The sequence below is a fragment of the Pelophylax lessonae genome (genome assembly GCF_965119305.1).
Source record: "Pelophylax lessonae genome assembly, chromosome: 1".
NCBI classification, from domain to species: Eukaryota; Metazoa; Chordata; class Amphibia; order Anura; family Ranidae; genus Pelophylax; species Pelophylax lessonae.
This window is the reverse complement of record NC_138768.1, coordinates 278,123,436-278,141,675: the sequence shown is the minus strand read 5'-3', so window position 1 is coordinate 278,141,675 and position 18,240 is coordinate 278,123,436. Positions and strand designations below refer to the sequence as shown.

Sequence of the window (18,240 nt, the reverse complement as noted above, 5' to 3'; positions counted from 1 at the left end):
TTTGTCTTGCAAAACGCTCTCAAACTGAGTTTTTACTGTATTTCAGTTTTCCATAAAATCTGTCTGGTAGGTCTTTTTCTTTCTGACCTCATTATGTTGCAGATTGACCTACATTACTGTGATATTAAATCTCATACTACCAGCAACTATATAAAGTTGGACCCTTGGAACCCACTCTGAAGCCATTTGGCACGGATTATACAGCCCTCTGACCCTGCAGACAGTAGTCTGTTTTACCTAGGTACAAGTCCAATACCTAAATGTATGTGAAAAAGAAAAGTGCGCTGGTCCGTGATAAAGCTGCTACCAGAAAAATAATGAATAAATAGTGTAAATATGTGGGTGGTGCGCTAAATCCAAATAAATATGAACAAATCAATGTACATAAATCAATGTGACCAAAATCATAATCATAAAGTCCCAAATTCAAAGTGATGAAACTCTTCAAATTATATGTTCTGGTGATACAAAGTAAAGATGACTAATGGTGAGAGGTTCAAATGGTGACTTTGAAATCCCTCCACCTGGTGAAATTCCTCCTTACCGGACGGATATGAAGTGCAAATTGTGAAATGTTTCAAAAAAACGATTTCTTGTGACCACACAAAAAAGAAATAGTGCTCTTCGCCGTGCATGCAATAGCCAAAATGGCCTCTTACCGGAACGGTATATAGACAGCACTCTGCAAACTCATGGGGATGATCCAACTGCCTCCATCGCAGCTATAACAGGCACAGAGGTTGGATGAGAAGCCCTGACCTCACAAATGTGCTTCAAGTCCAGGAACTAGCGCTGACACCATCCATCCTGCGGCTGAATCCTTCCTGCCCTGTCCAGCCAATTTCAGACGCGGAGGATGAAAGCTCTGAATGCTGGGGGAGGAGGGGAAGGGGAACTCCCCTCCCTTACTGTTACTGGCCAGCAGCAGCAGCCAAGGAGATGAACCAATCAGGCAGCGGGGAGGGCCGGAGCCTGTGACTGGCCAGCGAAAAACTGTTACCGCCACCTTCTGCGTCATCACGTTCATGCGGCCGGCCCGCACTCCAGTGACGTTTCCGCTGCCTGATTGGTTTGTATTCTCCCGGCTGTCTCTGCTGCTGGCCAGTCACAGTCTCCAGGCAAACCGCGGCCGGCCCTCCCCGCTGCCTGATTGGTTCATCTCCTCGGCTGCTGCTGGCCAGTGACACTAAGCGCATACCGCGGACCCAGAAGGACGCTTACACCGATGTAAACAGTATGTGGCAATAAAATCATTAGGGAATAAAATAATTAAACAAAAAATCATTAAGCATCGGCTCCCTGCTCCTCCACAGTAATTCCATGACTTTTCCAAAATCTAGTGGTGTTTACTAATTTTCCATGACTTTCCCAGGCCTGGAATGTGTCATCTAAAAATTCCATAACTTTTCCAGGATTTCCAGGACCGTACGAACCCTGGAATAAGCCTGTACCACCGTCTGCCTGATCCACCCGGATATGGTCACAGCAGACACTGCCAATCCCTTCCCTTCCGTAAGGACAAAAAGAGTCTGATTTCCTGAAAGACTCAGTAGCCACCAGGTAAACCCTAACTGCCCGAATCACATCCAAAGAATGAAAAGCAATTTCTTTAGGATGCTTGGGCTTAGGACAAAGTGAAGGCAGCACAATGTCTTCATTCAAATGGAAATCAGAGACCACCTTAGAAGGAAAAGATTGATTCGATCGAAGTACCACTTTATCTCTGTGGACCACCAGATAGGGTGAACGGCAGGTCAGTGCTGCCAATTCAGACACTCAGCACGCAGAGGTAATAGCCACCACAAAGGCTACCAGTACCTTCTGACAGTGTAAGCAGAGGAATCTCCCTAATATTTTCAAAGGGAGGTTTCTGAAGGACTGACAGTACCAAGTTAAGATCCCACGGAGGTAACGGGGACCGTATCGGAGGAGCCATATGGCAAACTCCCTGGATAAAGGTGCAAATCAAAGAATGCGTAGCTAAAGGATGTTGAAAAAACACTGCCAAGGCCGACACTTGGCCCCTAATGGTAGCCAAGGCCAACCGCTGCTCAACCCCTCTCTGGAGGGAGATCAATATCCTAGCCACTGAAAATAAGCGTGGATGCACCTTATGGATTCACACCATGCGATATAAATTTTCCATGAACAATGCTAAATCTTCCTAGAGGTAGATTTTCTAGCCTTCAAAGGTGTAGGAATCACTGAGTCAGAAAGACCCCTATCCTTCAATATCTGGCTTTCAACAGCCATGCAGTAAAAGCCAGCAACTGTAAAGCAGGATGGAAGATCGTCCCTTAAAACAGCAGATCTTCCCTGAGAGGAAGTTTCCGAGGAACATCGGCGACCAACCTTACCAGATCGGCGTACCAAGACCGGCAAGGCCAGTCTGGAGCCACAAGAATGACTAGAATCCCTTCCACCTCTATTCTGCGCAGAAGCCTCGGCAGAAGTTTTAGCGGAGGAGACGCATAGATCAGCCGATACTGACCCCAAGGAGCCACCAGAACGTCTGTGGCATCGGCCAGAGGATCCCGAGACCTGGCCACAAACCTCTGTACCTTTTTGCTGAGCCGAGAGGCTAACAGATCCACATTCGGTGTCCCCCACCGGAAACACACAGCAGGTGAAACACCTCTAGGTGAAGGGACTATTCCCCCTGATCCTGAACACCTGACTCCTCAAGTAATTCGCCTAACAATTTTCCACTTCGGGGATATGCACGGCGGAGAGGGCTGGAACAAAGTTTTCTGCCTATTTTAGGATCTCTGCCACCTTCCGGGCCGCCAGGACACTCTTGTTGCCCCTTTGATGATTGACAAAGGCCACTGCCGTGGCATTGTCTGAATGAATCCGAACCGGATAGCCTTGTAGACGATTTGTCCAGTGACGGATAGCCTTGTAGACGATTTGTCGCTTTATCGCTCTGAGTTCCAGAATATTGATCGGTAGCCTGGACTCTTCCAGAGTCCAGGTTCCCTGAACACACATCTTTCCAAGCATTCCACCCAACCAGACATGCTGGCATCCGTGGTTACCACGGTTCAATACAAGGGAAGGACTTGCCCTGACGCACAGCCAAGGAACGGAGCCACCACAGTAGAGCACTTCTTGTGTTTTGACTCAGCCGAATCAGATTGTCCAAAGATTTTTGGATCCTTGTTCCACTTGACAAGAATTTCTCTTTGCAGAGGTCTTGTGTGAAACTGAGCAAAAAAAAAAAAACGCCTAGACAGTAGACACCATCAGGCCAAGCGCTCGCATGCAAGTCCGCAGAGAGGACAGATTGCTGGATAAAAGCAAGCAAATGGCCCTCTGCAACTTTTGCAGCTTTTCCAGAGGGAGAAACACCCTCGCTGAGTCCTGAGTCAGTCCCAGATAATCCAGTTTGGAAAATGGAACCAGAGCACATTTTTTAAAATTGATGTTCCAAGGACCAAAGCAGATTTTTTTAAATTGATGTTCCAACCAAACTCTTGCAGAGTACGTACAGTGATTGACAAGTCGACTAACAGGACTGATTGTAAGTCTGCTCTTAAAAGGAGATCATCGAGGTACCCCAGTACCGCAATCTCCCGCTGTCGCAGTAATGCCAATACCAGAGACAACACTTTGGTGAAGACCCTGGGAGCGGAGGCGAGACCAAAGGGTAATGCCACAAATTGATAATGCTCCTTGCCTACAGCGAAGCGAAGTAAAGCTGGTGTCCAGTTTAAATAGAGATGTGTAGATATGCGTCCTTGATATCGATGGAGGCCAAAAAGTCCCCTTGGTGTAGGGATGCCACTACTGTGCGAATGGACTCCATTCTAAACTTCTGTACCCGCACAAAGAGGTTTAAAGCCTTGAGCTCCAGTATTGGATGCACTTTGCCTTCTTTCCTGGGAACAATGAACAAGTTTAAATAGAACCCCTGAAAGAATTCCCGAGAGGGAACCGGCACAATCACTTCTTGCGACAGCAAATCTTCTACCGCCTCTCGTAGATCCCTTAACCGATCTGAAGATAGGCGTAGATTGGACAGAAAGAATCTGTCCGACAAGTGAGACCTGAATTCGATCTTGTAACTGGATCATTTCCAGAACCATGGACCCATTTGTTCTAAATCAAGGAGGCCCATGGTTCCGGAAAGAAACTAAGATGTCCACCCACCCCAGTTACGAATAAGGGTGCCCCCTCATGCAGAAGGGGACTTGTCTGCAGATCTGGAGGGCCCTGCTCTCAGCTTACCCGATGACGTCTTCTTGGAACCCCCAGATGATCTAAATGGCTTAGATCCTTTCTCTTGCGTGCCGGAGGCACAAAAGGGCTGCCTGTGTGCTAAAAAATAAGGGTCGGTTGGTGACGCGGAGACTTGCCCTTAGCGGACTGAGGAAGAAGAGTATTCTTGGCACCTGTAAGCCCCTTGATAAGTTCATCCAACGAAGAACCAAATAGGTGGTCCCCTGTAAAGGGGAGATCTGACAGAACCTTTTTAGACGTCTGGTCCGCAGACCAGCTTTTTAGCCACACCATGCGTCTAATGGTCACCCCTACCGCGGAAATTCTAGCTGCCAAGGGGGGCCGCATCTAAAGACGCATCAGATATAAATAGTAAGGCTTGGACCATTTGGTCCGTTCGCTCTGCAAGGCCGGGGGAAGCTGTTCTGCTTCCAAATCACTTTTTAGTAACGTAGGCCATGGTCTGGGACACCAGAGTGATAGCAAAGACCGGTCTAAGCATTGAACCCGCTATCACATGTAAGTGGCGGGACAGAGTCTCAATCCTTCTATCAACAGGGTCTTTAAAGACTGGAGACTCCTCCACTGGGACCGCAGTAGATTTGTTCAGTCTGGAGACCGGATGGTCCACCTCCGGTGGAACGGTCCACTTATTGACTACAGCGTCTGCAAAGGGGTAGCGCCTCTTAAAGCGCTTCGGCACCACCAACATGTGTTTAAGGCGCCCCCACTGTTCAGTGACAATTTTGTCAAAAAGTTCCGGACAAGGGAAAACCTTGCCCGACTTTGGGGATTTGCGTGTGCCAAAGGATACCTGCGTCCCTGAGGCTGTAGAATCATCCACCATTTTCAGAATTTCCCGCACTAACACTAAGTGCCTCCACCAGCGCATTTTTCCGTGCGGCTGCAGATGAGGATATTTCATCCTCACCATCAGAGTGCGATGACGCAGATCCCTCAGGGTGACTCGCGTCAGTGGCGGCCATATCAACCTCAGAATCTGATGATACTGAATTTGAGGAGGTAGGTGAGGGCAGTGGACGCTTTTTACTAGTCCTCTTTTTGAGGATTAAATCAATCTTTGACACCAGGGTCTCCAAAATGGCCGTTAAGGCAGACAAGGGTTGCGACCCAGAGGTCCCCACAACACCAAGGAGGGGATCAGTAGAATTGCTCCTGGGACTGCCTACTATCCCGGTGACAGTGCAGTGTCACTTTAAGAATACTGCCGAAAACAGCCCCACACCACTGCACCAGCGGTACTACAAGTCCCAGCATACTAAACTGCAATACAGCAGAGGGGGAGAGCGACCTACAGAGATCCCAATCGACTCACCACAACCCGATAACAGGGAAATCATAGCCGGCATGAAATATGCAGAAAAATGATCTTCACAGGAAGAGGAAGTACCCAGGTGCGTACTAGAGTTAAAGCCTTGCCACTCACTGCTGTACATCATTCTCGGACTACGAGGAAATGGCTGCCTAATGCATTTTAATGTGGAGGCCACAACAAAATGGCTTTCCAATGCATTTCAATGGGAAACTACTATAAGATGTCTGCCGAGCCTAATACTGCTGATCTACTGGAAAGTGGCGGCGTCCACGGGACACCATGCAGTCTGCAGGATCACCTGTGGGATCTACCGATCATCAGGCATAGGGGGGCTCTGGCAGGGACCCCCACCAGGATTAACCCCCCCCCCCACCCAGCCAATTGTGTGATCAATGGCATCGGCCCCCCGAAGGCCCCCATCGCCTGCTACAGTCCCTGTACCATACCCGTCTAAGGTAGGGACCCCCTATGAAATAATGGGGAGGATGGTCTCAGGGGGGGGCCTTGGATGGTCAATGGGGGATGTTCCCTGGGGACCCCACATATAAGGGGGGGGGCAGGGGGGGTAACCCCAGGGTCTGACAATCCCAGGGAGGGGCCCACGTCCACTCCGAAACTGCAAGAGATATGGGGGGACACTACTCACCATAGCAACGATATTTAGGTGGGCGCCACTCCGGACAGGCCACCCTCTCCACCCAGGGTGGGGCTGCTGACGGCCAAGGGGTAAACTGCGACTCAAGTTAAACAAGGTCGTGTGTGTTACAGCGAGGCATTTCACTCGCGGGCCAGCTCTCGTCCAGTGGGGATATGTTGTGGCAAGGCCTAGCGCGGAGCTGCGACCTGCACACGCTTCTGGCCAGACAGGGAGGCCTTAAGGATCTAGAATATCCAATCCGGCTGTTGACTGTAGTTCTCCTAGGAACATAACTAGCTAAAAAAATAAAGTTTAGGCACAAGGTTTCCCTTTTACATAAAAAAAACGAGGTCCTTACTCCTGAACTAGGCAGAAAAAACTGAATGCCTATAGCAGAGTGAGTGGGTGTATACCCCAGGGACTGCCCCATAGGCGTGGTAAAGACTTTTCCTGCCTAGTGTCCTACTCCTGTAGGGGGCAGCATAACCCAATGGTCAAGAAGAATATGGAGCTGCGTCTGTCAATGAACGATAGAGAAATATGCATTACCTATCAGAACAACTGCATTTTAAAGTCTTCTTTGTTTCTACATATGATGACTGCAGGGAGCCTGAAAAAAAACGAATTAACTATTCTGAGGTCTGTTTTTGTGAATGGATGTGATGAAAAAAACTGGAGATTCATATGGAAAAGTCACATCTCATTTATTTGTAGAAGGCATTTTTGTTTTAGGATTAAGGGCTCTTGAACTATTTTAAACAGAAATCTAGCTTTGAAGAACTCCTACCACTTACTGCATCAGCTTCTGCCTTTTCCTTGGACACTCTCCCACCAGCAACCACGGACTCCAAGGCATTGACCCAACGCTGCTTGTCGGGAAAACTGGGTGCTAACAAATACAGTGTGCGCCCAGGCCAGCAGGTGGTATGTGGATGAGACTCCACCTTCATCACATATGGTACATCTAATCAAAAGAAAATAAACACGTTTATACAAAAACTGACCATTTGGTAATTTTGTTGTTTAAAAACTAAAAAAGGAGGACTACTGTATATATGGAATTTCTGCACTACATATGAAAGACATAGGATGTATAGGCAATTAAATATTTGCCTATTTTTTTGCAGGGATAGATACTCACCTGACTTGGCAGTATTTACAAGTTCTGTAGATCCTACAGCGCCATGAACTGTGACATCACCATCGGGAAGACAAAGTTCAAACTCCTCAGATGGTCTCTGGCCGCCTATGTGCAATAATAAAATTCTTAATATTCATGAGTTAACATTACACAACTGTAATACAAGTAGCCACAAGCTATGTCATATATAATAAATGAAATATTAAAATAAAAAACAAGTAAATAAAGTAAATAAAAGTTAAATGGAAGGGTTATCACTTGGATGAACTAGCCCAATTACATATTATTAGACTATACTTACAATCATAGGAGTGAGGATTACATAAGGCACTCCAGCTTCAGACCCTTAGAATAAACAGACTCCTCTTTCTACAGTAGTAAAAAATAAAAAGAACAAAAAAAAGTACCAAAACATACCTTCTTTTACTTCAGAATCATATATTAAAATCTTTGTTCCTTCTAGCACAACATATTTTTTGTCCCAGCCTTGCTGACCACGTTTATTGTTTCTAGAATGTAAGAGAGAACGTTAGTATTTTCTGCATTTCTTTTAATAAAACCTCTCTTTAAAACCAGGCCTGCTTTACTGCTAGAACTGTTAACATGTATTTAGGATTTTTTTCAAGCCATTATAAGGCCTCTTGCACACAATACTCCTGTTTGAGCATCTTACAGCTTGAAAAAGCTCAGTACAGCTTTTTTTTTTTTCTGAGCTAAAATACAGCCCATAAATTGTAATGTGCCTATTCACACAGGCGTGTAAACAAGCGCTGTGCATTTTTCAGTAACAACAAAATAGAAAAATCTGCATTTTTGATCACACAAATACGCGCAAATACATAAAAAAAAAAAAATGTCTGGAAAAAGTAGATGCTCAAAAAGGAGTATTGTGTGCAAGAGGCCAAAAGGAGATGCTCAGGAGTATCGTGTGTAAGAGGCCTAAGAGTTTTTTTGCACTTTATTGTACAATGATAAGTCATATTATCAAGGAACAAACAGGGATAATATACAAAGGTACAAAAAGGTATTATGACGATATAAGTATTTTTGTATTTAACTCTTAAGTGTATAAATTGCAGTTTTAATGAATTTAATTTTAACAAAATATATTTACAAATTTTTCATTCAAGAAAGTAAGTCACCTTTTGCAGATAAAATAACCAAACACTTTTACTGCAATCTTTCTACAATGTAAATTAAACATGGTTCAGAAAGCTTTACCAAACACTTTTGCAGATGTTCCCACAAATCCCAAATTTCAGGCTGCTGTCAGAACTGGAATAGAGAGGAAATCTTTCTAAAAGGACACTAGTTCTGGTAATCCTGAGGACAACCAGGGAATTTCTCATTTTGGATGGATTCTCTGTCACATGCTTTTTTGACTATGGGACAGGAGATGAAAGAAAATCTCCACAATGGGAACAAAAAGGAAAAAATAAGAAAAAAAGGACAGAGATTAGATCTTACTCATCTAAAATTAAAACAAAGTACAGCCTAATGCCTCATACACACGTTCAGATAATCGGGCGAAAATAATCGCTTTCGACTTGATCGCACAATAATCTGATCGCTAGTATACAGCTTTCGACAGCCGATCACGACAGTTCGTCCAACAAAATCCGAAGGGACAAACACGAAAACTTCTGTCTTACGATAGCCTAGCGAACGTCAATCGTTTAATCAGTACAGTATGCGTCCGCTAAAAATCGATCGACAAAGACCGCGCACGATCAGAAACACTAAAATAGCACGGAAAAAGCCTAGCTGCCATTGTTTTGTTTTGCACCATCTGATACGTAGCTACGCAACCAGGAAGCTTTTCCAGAATCGTAAGAAAAAAATCCTACGTTTATATGCATTGTTGAATTCGAAATTAGTATCATGCAACAAAATGCGAACGATAAGTCATCCCGATTATCTGAACGTGTGTACGAGGCATTAGGCAAGACTTCGGTCTGGAGATTGTTCCATTATATGATTAAGAGTCTACCGTTCTTTTCTTCTAAATAACTCAGAGAAAGGAAGGATGTTCTGGGTCTTCATTATCTGCAGGATAAATGTCTAATCAACTGGGTAAAGACTTGGGGCTGTTTGCATGGAGTTGCATAATTCTGTAGTGGGTCGTTTGATTCAGGGTGCTAGTGCATGACCCAGGCTCTGAATCCAGCAAATGAGCACAGACCACTACACTTCCTCAGCTGTGTTCGACTGTTGGTATCACACACTTGTACAAAACCCCTACATGATAAACCAAAGATTCCAAGTTTTGAGTCAGCCCAAAAATCCTTTTTCAATCTTCAAGCTCCTGCTGCTGTCAAACAATGTCAGTCAGCCAATCAGGAGAGGGGGTGGGGCCGGGCAGGGCTCCGTGTCTGAATAGACACACAGAGCTGTGACTCGGCTCAGGTGCCCACATAGCAAACTGCTTGTTGTGGGGGCACTCAACAGGAGGGAGGGGCCAGGAGCATAGAAGAGGGACCAAAGAAGAGGAGGATCCTGGCCACTCTGTGCAAATGAACTGCACAGAGCAGATAAGTAAAACATGTTTGTTATTATAAAAAAAAAATAGAATTTTTGTAAGAACTTACCATAAAATTACGGTCCTCTGACAGTCGCCGCCCGTTCAGTCAGCCTTCACTAATAATGGCGCCCTCTGCAGGAGCAAGCTAGGCAGTTTGAGAGGCTAATAAAAAACTTTCTATACTTAGACACACCTCTAGGGGGCCATCCCTCAGCCATTATCCTGATCCAGTTATCACTGTTCCTCAGTTTGTAGCAAGCAGTACCAGAAGGCAATAACTCCAAGATCGAAGAACCAGAGGAGCAGGGGCGGCGACTGTCAGAGGACTCAGAGAAAATAATTTTACGGTAAGTTCTAACAAAAATTCTATTTTCTCTTATGTCCTCTGACAGTCGCTGCCCGTTCAGTCAGCCTTTACTGGTTTGTCCCAAAGCAGTGCAGGTGTGAGGGGTGGGAAAACGCAACCTACCGAAAAGGTAACAAAACAACTGGGCCAGAAAACAACCTGAGCCCACAGGGCAACAAAGCTCAAAAACTGGAGCTAACCCAGAACAACAAAAAAAAACACCCCAGGAAGAGACAGAAAAAAACACGTCTCTTCAAACAACCGCCACACTTAAAACCTTGCGGCCAAAAGAAGCATTCGAGGATGCCAGTACATTAATTTTGTAGAATTTTGTGAAAGTGTGCACAGACGACCAGGTCGCCGCTTTGCACACCTGAGCCACAGAAGCCTGATGGCGAAAAGCCCAAGAGGCACTGACAGCTCTAGTAAAATGAGCCTTTACAGGAAAAGGAGGAACCTGACCCTTGATTGAATAGGCCTGAACAATCTTCTGTCTGATCCACTTAGAAATGGTTCCCGCGAACGCAGCCAAACCCTTCCAAGGTCCCTCAGGAAGGACAAACAGGGAATCAGACTTGGGTAACAGATAGGTAAACCCTGACTGCCCGGACCACATCCAAGGAATGCAAGGCCACTTCCTTGGGATGCTTGGGCTTCGCACAAAGCGAAGGCAATACGATATGCTCATTGAGATGGGAAGTCGAGACCACCTTGGGGAGAAAAGGTTGATTGGGTCGCAGAACCACTTTATCCCTATGAATCACCAGATAAGGCGAACGGCAAGACAGAGCCGCCAATTCAGACACTCTGCGAGGAGATGTAATAGCTATCAGAAAAGCAACTTTCTGGGACAACACAGACAGAGAAATGTCTCTGATGTTCTCAAAGGGAGGCCATTGTAACACGGACAACACCAAATTTAGGTCCCAGGGAGGCAAAGGCACCTTCCTCGGGGGAGCCAGATGCCGCACCCCTTGGATAAAGGTGCGAATCAAAGAATTAGCCGCCAAGGGATGCCGGAATAGAATGGTTAAGGCCGGCAACTGACCCTTTATCGTGGTCAGCGCCAAACGCTGATCCACACCTTCCTGCAGGAAGGCCAAAATCCTCACCACGAGAAGGAGCAGAGATGGAACCCTTGCGACTCGTACCAGGCAATATAAGCCTTCCAGGTGCGATGATAAATTTTCCTAGAGGTAGCTTTCCGAGCCTTCATTAAGGTAGGAATGACAGCATTTGGAAGACCCCTATCTCTAAAAACTTGGCTTTCAACAGCCACGCCATCAAAGCCAGAGACTGTAAAGCAGGATGGAAGATCAGCCCTTGAGACAGAAGATCGTCTCTCAGCAGAAACCGCCAGGGAGGCTGAAAGACCATCTGCATGATGTCCGTGTACCAAGACCGACACGGCCGGTCTGGGGCTATCAGAATGACCTGCATCCGTTCTGACGCCAACCTGCGGAGAAACTTGGATAACAGTTGAATTGAAGGGAAGGCATAAATCAGCCGATACTGGTGCCAGGGTACCACCAACGCATCCGTGGCGTCCGCCAGAGGATCGCAGGTTCTGGCCACGAACCTTCCCACCATGTTGTTGAGACGGGACGCGAACAAGTCTAGAGAGACCCCCACCGGGCATACAGGAGGCAAACACCTCTGGATGTAGGGACCATTCTCCCTGGTCCAGGGTCTGGCGACTCAGATAGTCTGCCTGCCGGTTCTCCACACCTGGAATGTGAACGGATGAAATCGCCGGAACGTATGTCTCGGCCCAAGCTAGGAACTCTTGGTTCCCCCTTGGTGATCGATGTAAGCCACCGCTGTGGTGTTGTCCGTCTGTACCCGAACCGGGCAACCCTGAAGCCGAGTTGACCAACAGAATAGGCAGAGTTTGATTGCTCGGAGCTCCAAGACGTTAATCGATAAGGAGGCCTCCTCCGTCGACCACGTCCCCTGGGCACAAAGCGTGCCCAGAACTCCACCCCAGCCCGATAGGCTGGTATCTGTGGTGAGCACCGTCCACAGCAGAGGCCGGAAGGACTTGTCTTGTGTCAGAGTTGGTGACTGGAGCCACCACAAAAGATCCGATCTTGCGAGGTGGCTCAGAGAAATCCTCCTGTCCAAAGACTGAGGCGTTCTGTCCCATCTGGCCAGGATCTCCACTTGCAGAGTTCTTGTGTGAAATTAAGCAACACGGGACGGCTTCGAAGGCCGAAACCATCAGACCCAGGGACCGCATACAGGCCAGCAAGGAGGAGAGATCGTTGTCCCTGAGGGGCCTGATCTCGTCCCGCAGGGTCAGAAGTTTGTCCTCTGGAAGAAAAACTCGTGCCTGAGCGGAGTCCAGGATGATGCCTAGGTACTGAAGGCGAACTGACGGAGTCAGTGCCGACTTCTGAAAATTGATGGCCCACCCAAACACCTGGAGCATCTGAACCGTTACGGACAGATCGCTCGTCAAAGTTGCACACTTTAACAGGAGGTCATCCAGAAAACCGAGGACCGCAATTCCCCCTTAAATGCAGCAAAGCCAGCACTGAAGCCAAAACCTTGGTGAATACCCTGGGAGCCGAAGCGAAACCGAAAGGCGATGCCACAAACTGGTAATGCTCCTCTGCCACTGCAAAGCAGAGATATCTCTGATGACCCTCGTAAATAGGGATGTGCAGATACGCATCCTTCAAGTCGATGGAGGCCAGGAAGTCCCCTGGACTCAACGATGCCACCACTGACCTGATGGATTCCATCTGGGAACTTCTGAACCCGCACAAAGCGGTTCAGAGACTTTAGGTCCAGAATCAGATGCACTTTGCCCTCTTTTCTGGGCACCGTGAACAGGTTGAAAAAAAAACGTGAAACCTGTCCTGCGGAGGGACTGGCACAATGACTCCTTGGGCGAGCAGATCTTGTACCGCCCCCATGAGATCTCTGAAACGATCGGGAGTCAGATGGAGATTTGATGGGAAGAACCTGTCTGCGGGGCGAGATCGAAACTCGATCTTGTACCCTGAACAAATCAGCTCCTGAACCCACCTGTCCTGAATTCTGAACAACCAGGGTTCCTGAAAGCAACGCAGACGTCCCCCTACCCCTAAAACGGGTGAGGGCGTCCCTTCAGAAAGAGGTTGACTGGGCTGCCGAACCGGTCTAACTGGCCTTTGGTTTACCCGACCACGGCTTCTTGTGACCACCGGAGGGCTTGAAGGATTTTCCTTAATCCTGTGCCCCGAAGGCAAGAAAGGACCCACGCTGAGCTTTAAAAGAAGGTCCCCGCCTAGCACGGGTGGACTTTCCCTTAGAGACCTGGGGCAAAAGAAAACATATTTTAGGAAAATAAACAAAGAAACTGAGACGCTAGGTCCCAGCAGGGAAGAGCTAGCCTACTTCTGACGCTAGGCAGCATAAAACTGAGGAACAGTGATAACTGGATCAGGATAATGGCTGAGGTATGGCCCCCTAGAGGTGTGTCTAAGTATAGAAAGTTTTTTATTAACCTTCCAAACTGCCTAGCTTGCTCCTGCAGAGGGTGCCATTACCCCCTAGTGAAGGCTGACTGAACGGGTGGCGACTGTCAGAGGACTCAGAGAAAAAAATAGATTTTTGTAAAATCTTACCGTAAAATCCTTTTCTCTTAGCTCATTGACAGACGTAGTCCTCGGTGATACAGCACCTTCGGGTTTATGTTGCCTCCACAGGAGTAGGACTAGACAGGAAATAAAATGCTCTGGCCACACCCCAGGGGCAGTCCCCGAGGGTATATCCTCTCTCTCTCTGCCACAGCAAATCAGTTATGTCACAAAAGCAGTGTTTAGAGAATTTAACCCAACCCAACTCAAAAACAGAGGGGCGGGTACTACGTCTGTCAATGAGCTAAGAGAAAAGGATTTTACGGTAAGATTTTACAAAAATCCATTTTTCTCTATCGCTCATTGACAGACGTAGTCCTCGGTGATACAGCACCTTCGGGACGTCCCAGAGCAGTATCACAAATGAGGGGTGGGAAAATGGAAATCAAATCCAAATCTAGAAGGCCCAACCGGTGCCAACTAGAAGTTTACAATGCTCATCCTTAATGATGAGACTCTACAAAAAAAATTTCAAACAGAAAAAAACCCTCGAGGTAGACCACCGGTCTCCTCAAATTGCGGCCTGCAAAACCTTGCGGCCAAATGAGGCATCCGCCGATGCCATGACATCAATTTTATAAAATTTTGTAAAGGTATGTACCGACGACCAGGTGGCCGACTTACATACCTGGACCACTGACGCCTGATGGCGAAAGGCCCAGGAAGTACTGAGCGCTCGAGTGGAATGCGCCCTAACAGGGAACGGAGGACTCTGACCCTTAATAGAATAAGCCTGTACCACCGTCTGTCTAATCCATTTGGCAATAGTCGCGGCAGATGCAGGCAACCCCTTTCTGGGGCCATCCGTGATCACAAAAAGTGAATCCGTCTTACGGAACGATTCCGTAGCCTTCAGGTATACCCTGATTGCCCGAACCACATCCAAGGAATGCAACGCATGTTCCCGATGATGATTGGGCTGAGGACACAAGGAAGGTAGTACAATATCTTCATTCAGATGAAAATCTGAAACCACCTTAGGAAGAAAGGATGGCTTAGGATGGAGTACTACCTTATCCCTATGAATCACCAAGTATGGGGACTGGCATGATAAAGCAGCCAGTTCTGACACCCTGCGTGCAGAAGTGATAGCCACCAAGAAGGCCACCTTCTGGGATAAAGTAAGCAAGGGAATCTCCTGATGTTTTCAAAGGGAGGTTTCTGTAGAACCGACAAAACCAAATTAAGATCCCAGGGCGGTAAGGGCGCGCGGACTGGTGGAGCCAGGTGCCGCACCCCCTGGATGAAATTCCGCACCAAGGACTTGGTAGCTAAAGGTTTCTGAAAGAAGATTGCTAATGCTGAAACTTGACCCTTGATGGTGCTCAAGGCTAGTTTCTGCTCAACCCCTTTTTGCAAAAAGGCCAATATTCGAGTCACCGAATAGGTACGTGGAGGAAATCCTAAAGATTCGCACCACGCGATATAAGTCTTCCATGTGTGATAATAGACCTTGCTGGAAGTCACTTTCCTTGCTTTAATAAGGGTAGGAATGACTGAAGCTGACAACCCTCTGTCCTTCAGTACTTGGGTCTCAATGGCCAGGCCATTAAAACCAGCGACTGTAAAGCACAATGGTAGATTGGTCCTCGAGACCGCAGATACTCCCTGAGACGCAGTTCCCACGGAACGTCCGCGACTAGCAAGTCCAAGTCGGCCAGGCCGGCTTGACGAGGCCAGCCTAAAATTCCTAGGACCACTGGCACTGACGGGATTTGAACCAGGCGTCCCTAGAGCTATCTGGCCCCGACCATCCGACAAAGTCTGGTCGTTTTCTGTTCCCACACATTTATCCGACACCTGATTCCTATCAGGAACGGTGATCTCTCCTGGTTGAATCTCAGGGACCGAAGTCACCCGGCTAGAGGCTTCTTGGTCTGTCTGGTCAACCAGATCCGATTCCTGTGGGGAATTGAGACTAATCTTAGGAAAAGCTAAAGGAAAAGATCTATTCAGGGAACGGTGACTACCGCTCCCTGTAGTACTTAAATGTTGGAAGGGAAGAATCGCACCGGTAGTAGTAGTCGATGCTCGATCTAATGTCCTGAATACCGGTGAAAACGTCCCCCCACCCGCAACCCGGGTGGGGGCGCACCTTCAGGCTGTGTAATCCTTTGCTTCGGGTTTGGCTAAGTCGGTCCTCTGTTTGTCCGACCAGCCTTTCTTGAACCCTCCTGGAGGAGTTTTGCCTTTCCCGCTTGTTCCAGCCGGGCGTGCAAACCCTTTATGGGCGGTAAAGAAAGGTCCTCGCTTGTTGCGAGGTCCCTTAGCTTTAGCAGCCTGTGGCAAGAAAGTGCTCTTGCCCCCAGTGGCATCCTTAATAATTTCATCTAGGGTGGCCCCAAATAGGCGATTCCCCTGAAAGGGGAGATTCGTTAAGGTCTTTTTGGAACCTAGGTCAGCTGACCAGCATTTTAACCACAGCACACGTCTGAGGATTACCGCTGACATAGATGCCTGCCCTAATAGGGGGGTAGCATCCAAGGCAAGACAAACTGTAGCCCTTGTATAATCTGTTCCATCAAATCAGATGTTCCCTGGGGGGATATCTTTTCCCCTTAGGTCTTGGCGTACCAATCTCGCCCATTCCGTTAGTGTCTGGGAAACTAGACCAATAACAATTACTGGTCTAAATGCTGACCCTATCAGGGAGAATCCATCTTTCGATCCACCGGATTCTTAAAGGACGAAGTGTCCTCCACTGGGATGACCGTGGCTTTATTCAGCCTGGAAATAGGTGGATCCACCACTGGTGGTACCGTCCATTTCTTAATGAGGGATTCCTCAAACGGATAGCGTCTAGCAATACGCTTGGAAATAGTAAAGGTACGCTTAGAATGCTCCCATTCTCCTTTAATTTTATTACCAAAACACTTGGGTACAGGAAAAACTTTCACCGTCTTGATGGGCTTGTTAGTACCAAAGGGAATCTCTGTTTCAGTTGCCTCTGCCGGTAAAACCTCAAGTCTTAAGGTTTCCCGCACCGCCACAACTAGTGCGTCCACCAATGCTTCTTCCTGAATTATGGCGGAAGAATGAACGTCCTCCTCACTGTCTGAGGGAGCTTTACCTAAGATAACAGCCCTTGCAGAGGGACCTGCAGCTGCAGTGACCGTCTCTGAATCTGAGTCAGAGGTGTCAGATAATATAGGGGTAGGCGGGGGTCGCTTTCTGGACCCCCGTCCCTGACAGGCCGCCTCCACCCGAGCCACCATAGACTCCAAAACTGCTGTAAATGCATCCATACTCTGTGCACCGGCGGGTCCCGTGGCCCCCTCGAGGGAAACAGGTGGGGGTATTTGTGTGGCAGGGTCCATGATTATTCCAGTAACTACCCGGAAAATACAATCCAAACTTAAATAAAAAACTTTTTTTTTTTTTTTCAGACCCCCAGTGTTACCTGCTAGGGATCCCTATCGATCGAGAGAGAGAGAGAGAGATAGACCCCCAGGCTCACCACTTGATGCTCAGAGTTCACTGCAACAGGTTACAGCGCTGTCTTCACAAACAGGAAGTCTTTTGGCTGGCTGCCCAGGAAGAAAGGAGGCTGCTCCGCCCCTCTGCACGCCTTCCGGCGCCTCCCCTAGCTCCACGAGGTGTTTGGGTCACCTCAAACATGGCCGCCCCCATGCTGGAGACACGAGGCTACGCCAAAATGGCGGCCTCGTGCGATCTAGCAAACAATGGCGGCGGTTGTACCGAATAGCGGCGTGACTGCAGAGCATCACAACACCTTCTCTACATGGGGATTTAGCCTGGTCGGCGGTACCGGACCCTGGCGGACCGCATGGCCGTCGGAAGGCCTGCTATTGCTGGAGACTTGACTTGGAAAGCAGTCTACATGTCCGTGGCTTCTGACTGGTAGGATACTATATTATCACAGTAAGATTCCCATACTGCCACTGATTACAATCTTTTAACATGTTTACAATTAGATTTTCAGCTCTCAAACCAAGCCTCCTGGCTTTTTGCACATAAAAATCACACTCAAAGTAGGGGGGTCTGTGCCATGTTATAGGATAGAGGGGAACTCATCCTTACCATACAGAGAGGGGCCCGCGTTCACCACAAGACCCGTCAGGGGAAAGGGGGAACATACTACTCACCATACCGGAACCAGGCGGGCACCAACTCCTGACGACCAATACGGACGCCGTGACTCATGGTCCTTGGCGTTTCAGCGAGACGTTTAACTCGCGGGGTCAGTCCCTCCAGTGGGACTATGTCGCGGCCGACCCAGCGCGGAGCTATGGCCTGCACGCGCTCGTAGGCTGAACTGGGGTGACCACCGGATCTCAACATCCAGCCCGTCGCCCAGTTCAGCTTTCTTGCTTGAAGATCTCACAGGAACACTGGAGAAATTGTGACGAATATGAAGAGGCGGCGACTGTCGGAGGACGTAAGAGAAAATC

The 18,240-nt window shown here is 47.9% G+C and overlaps 1 protein-coding gene across 5 annotated transcripts in view; it reads right to left on the bottom strand.

Moving 5' to 3' along the window:
* CIT (citron rho-interacting serine/threonine kinase) overlaps positions 1–18,240 on the bottom strand; it is a 429,539-nt gene that overhangs the window by 71,539 nt on the left and 339,760 nt on the right. For all 5 annotated transcript variants that reach the window (XM_082258872.1, XM_082258873.1, XM_082258874.1 and 2 more), the window contains 3 exons: positions 7,753–7,844; positions 7,336–7,440; positions 6,989–7,158 (listed from right to left, as the gene is read on the bottom strand). In XM_082258872.1, coding sequence (XP_082114998.1) covers positions 6,989–7,158; positions 7,336–7,440; positions 7,753–7,844 — 367 coding nt within the window. The remainder of the gene's footprint in view (positions 1–6,988; positions 7,159–7,335; positions 7,441–7,752; positions 7,845–18,240) is intronic.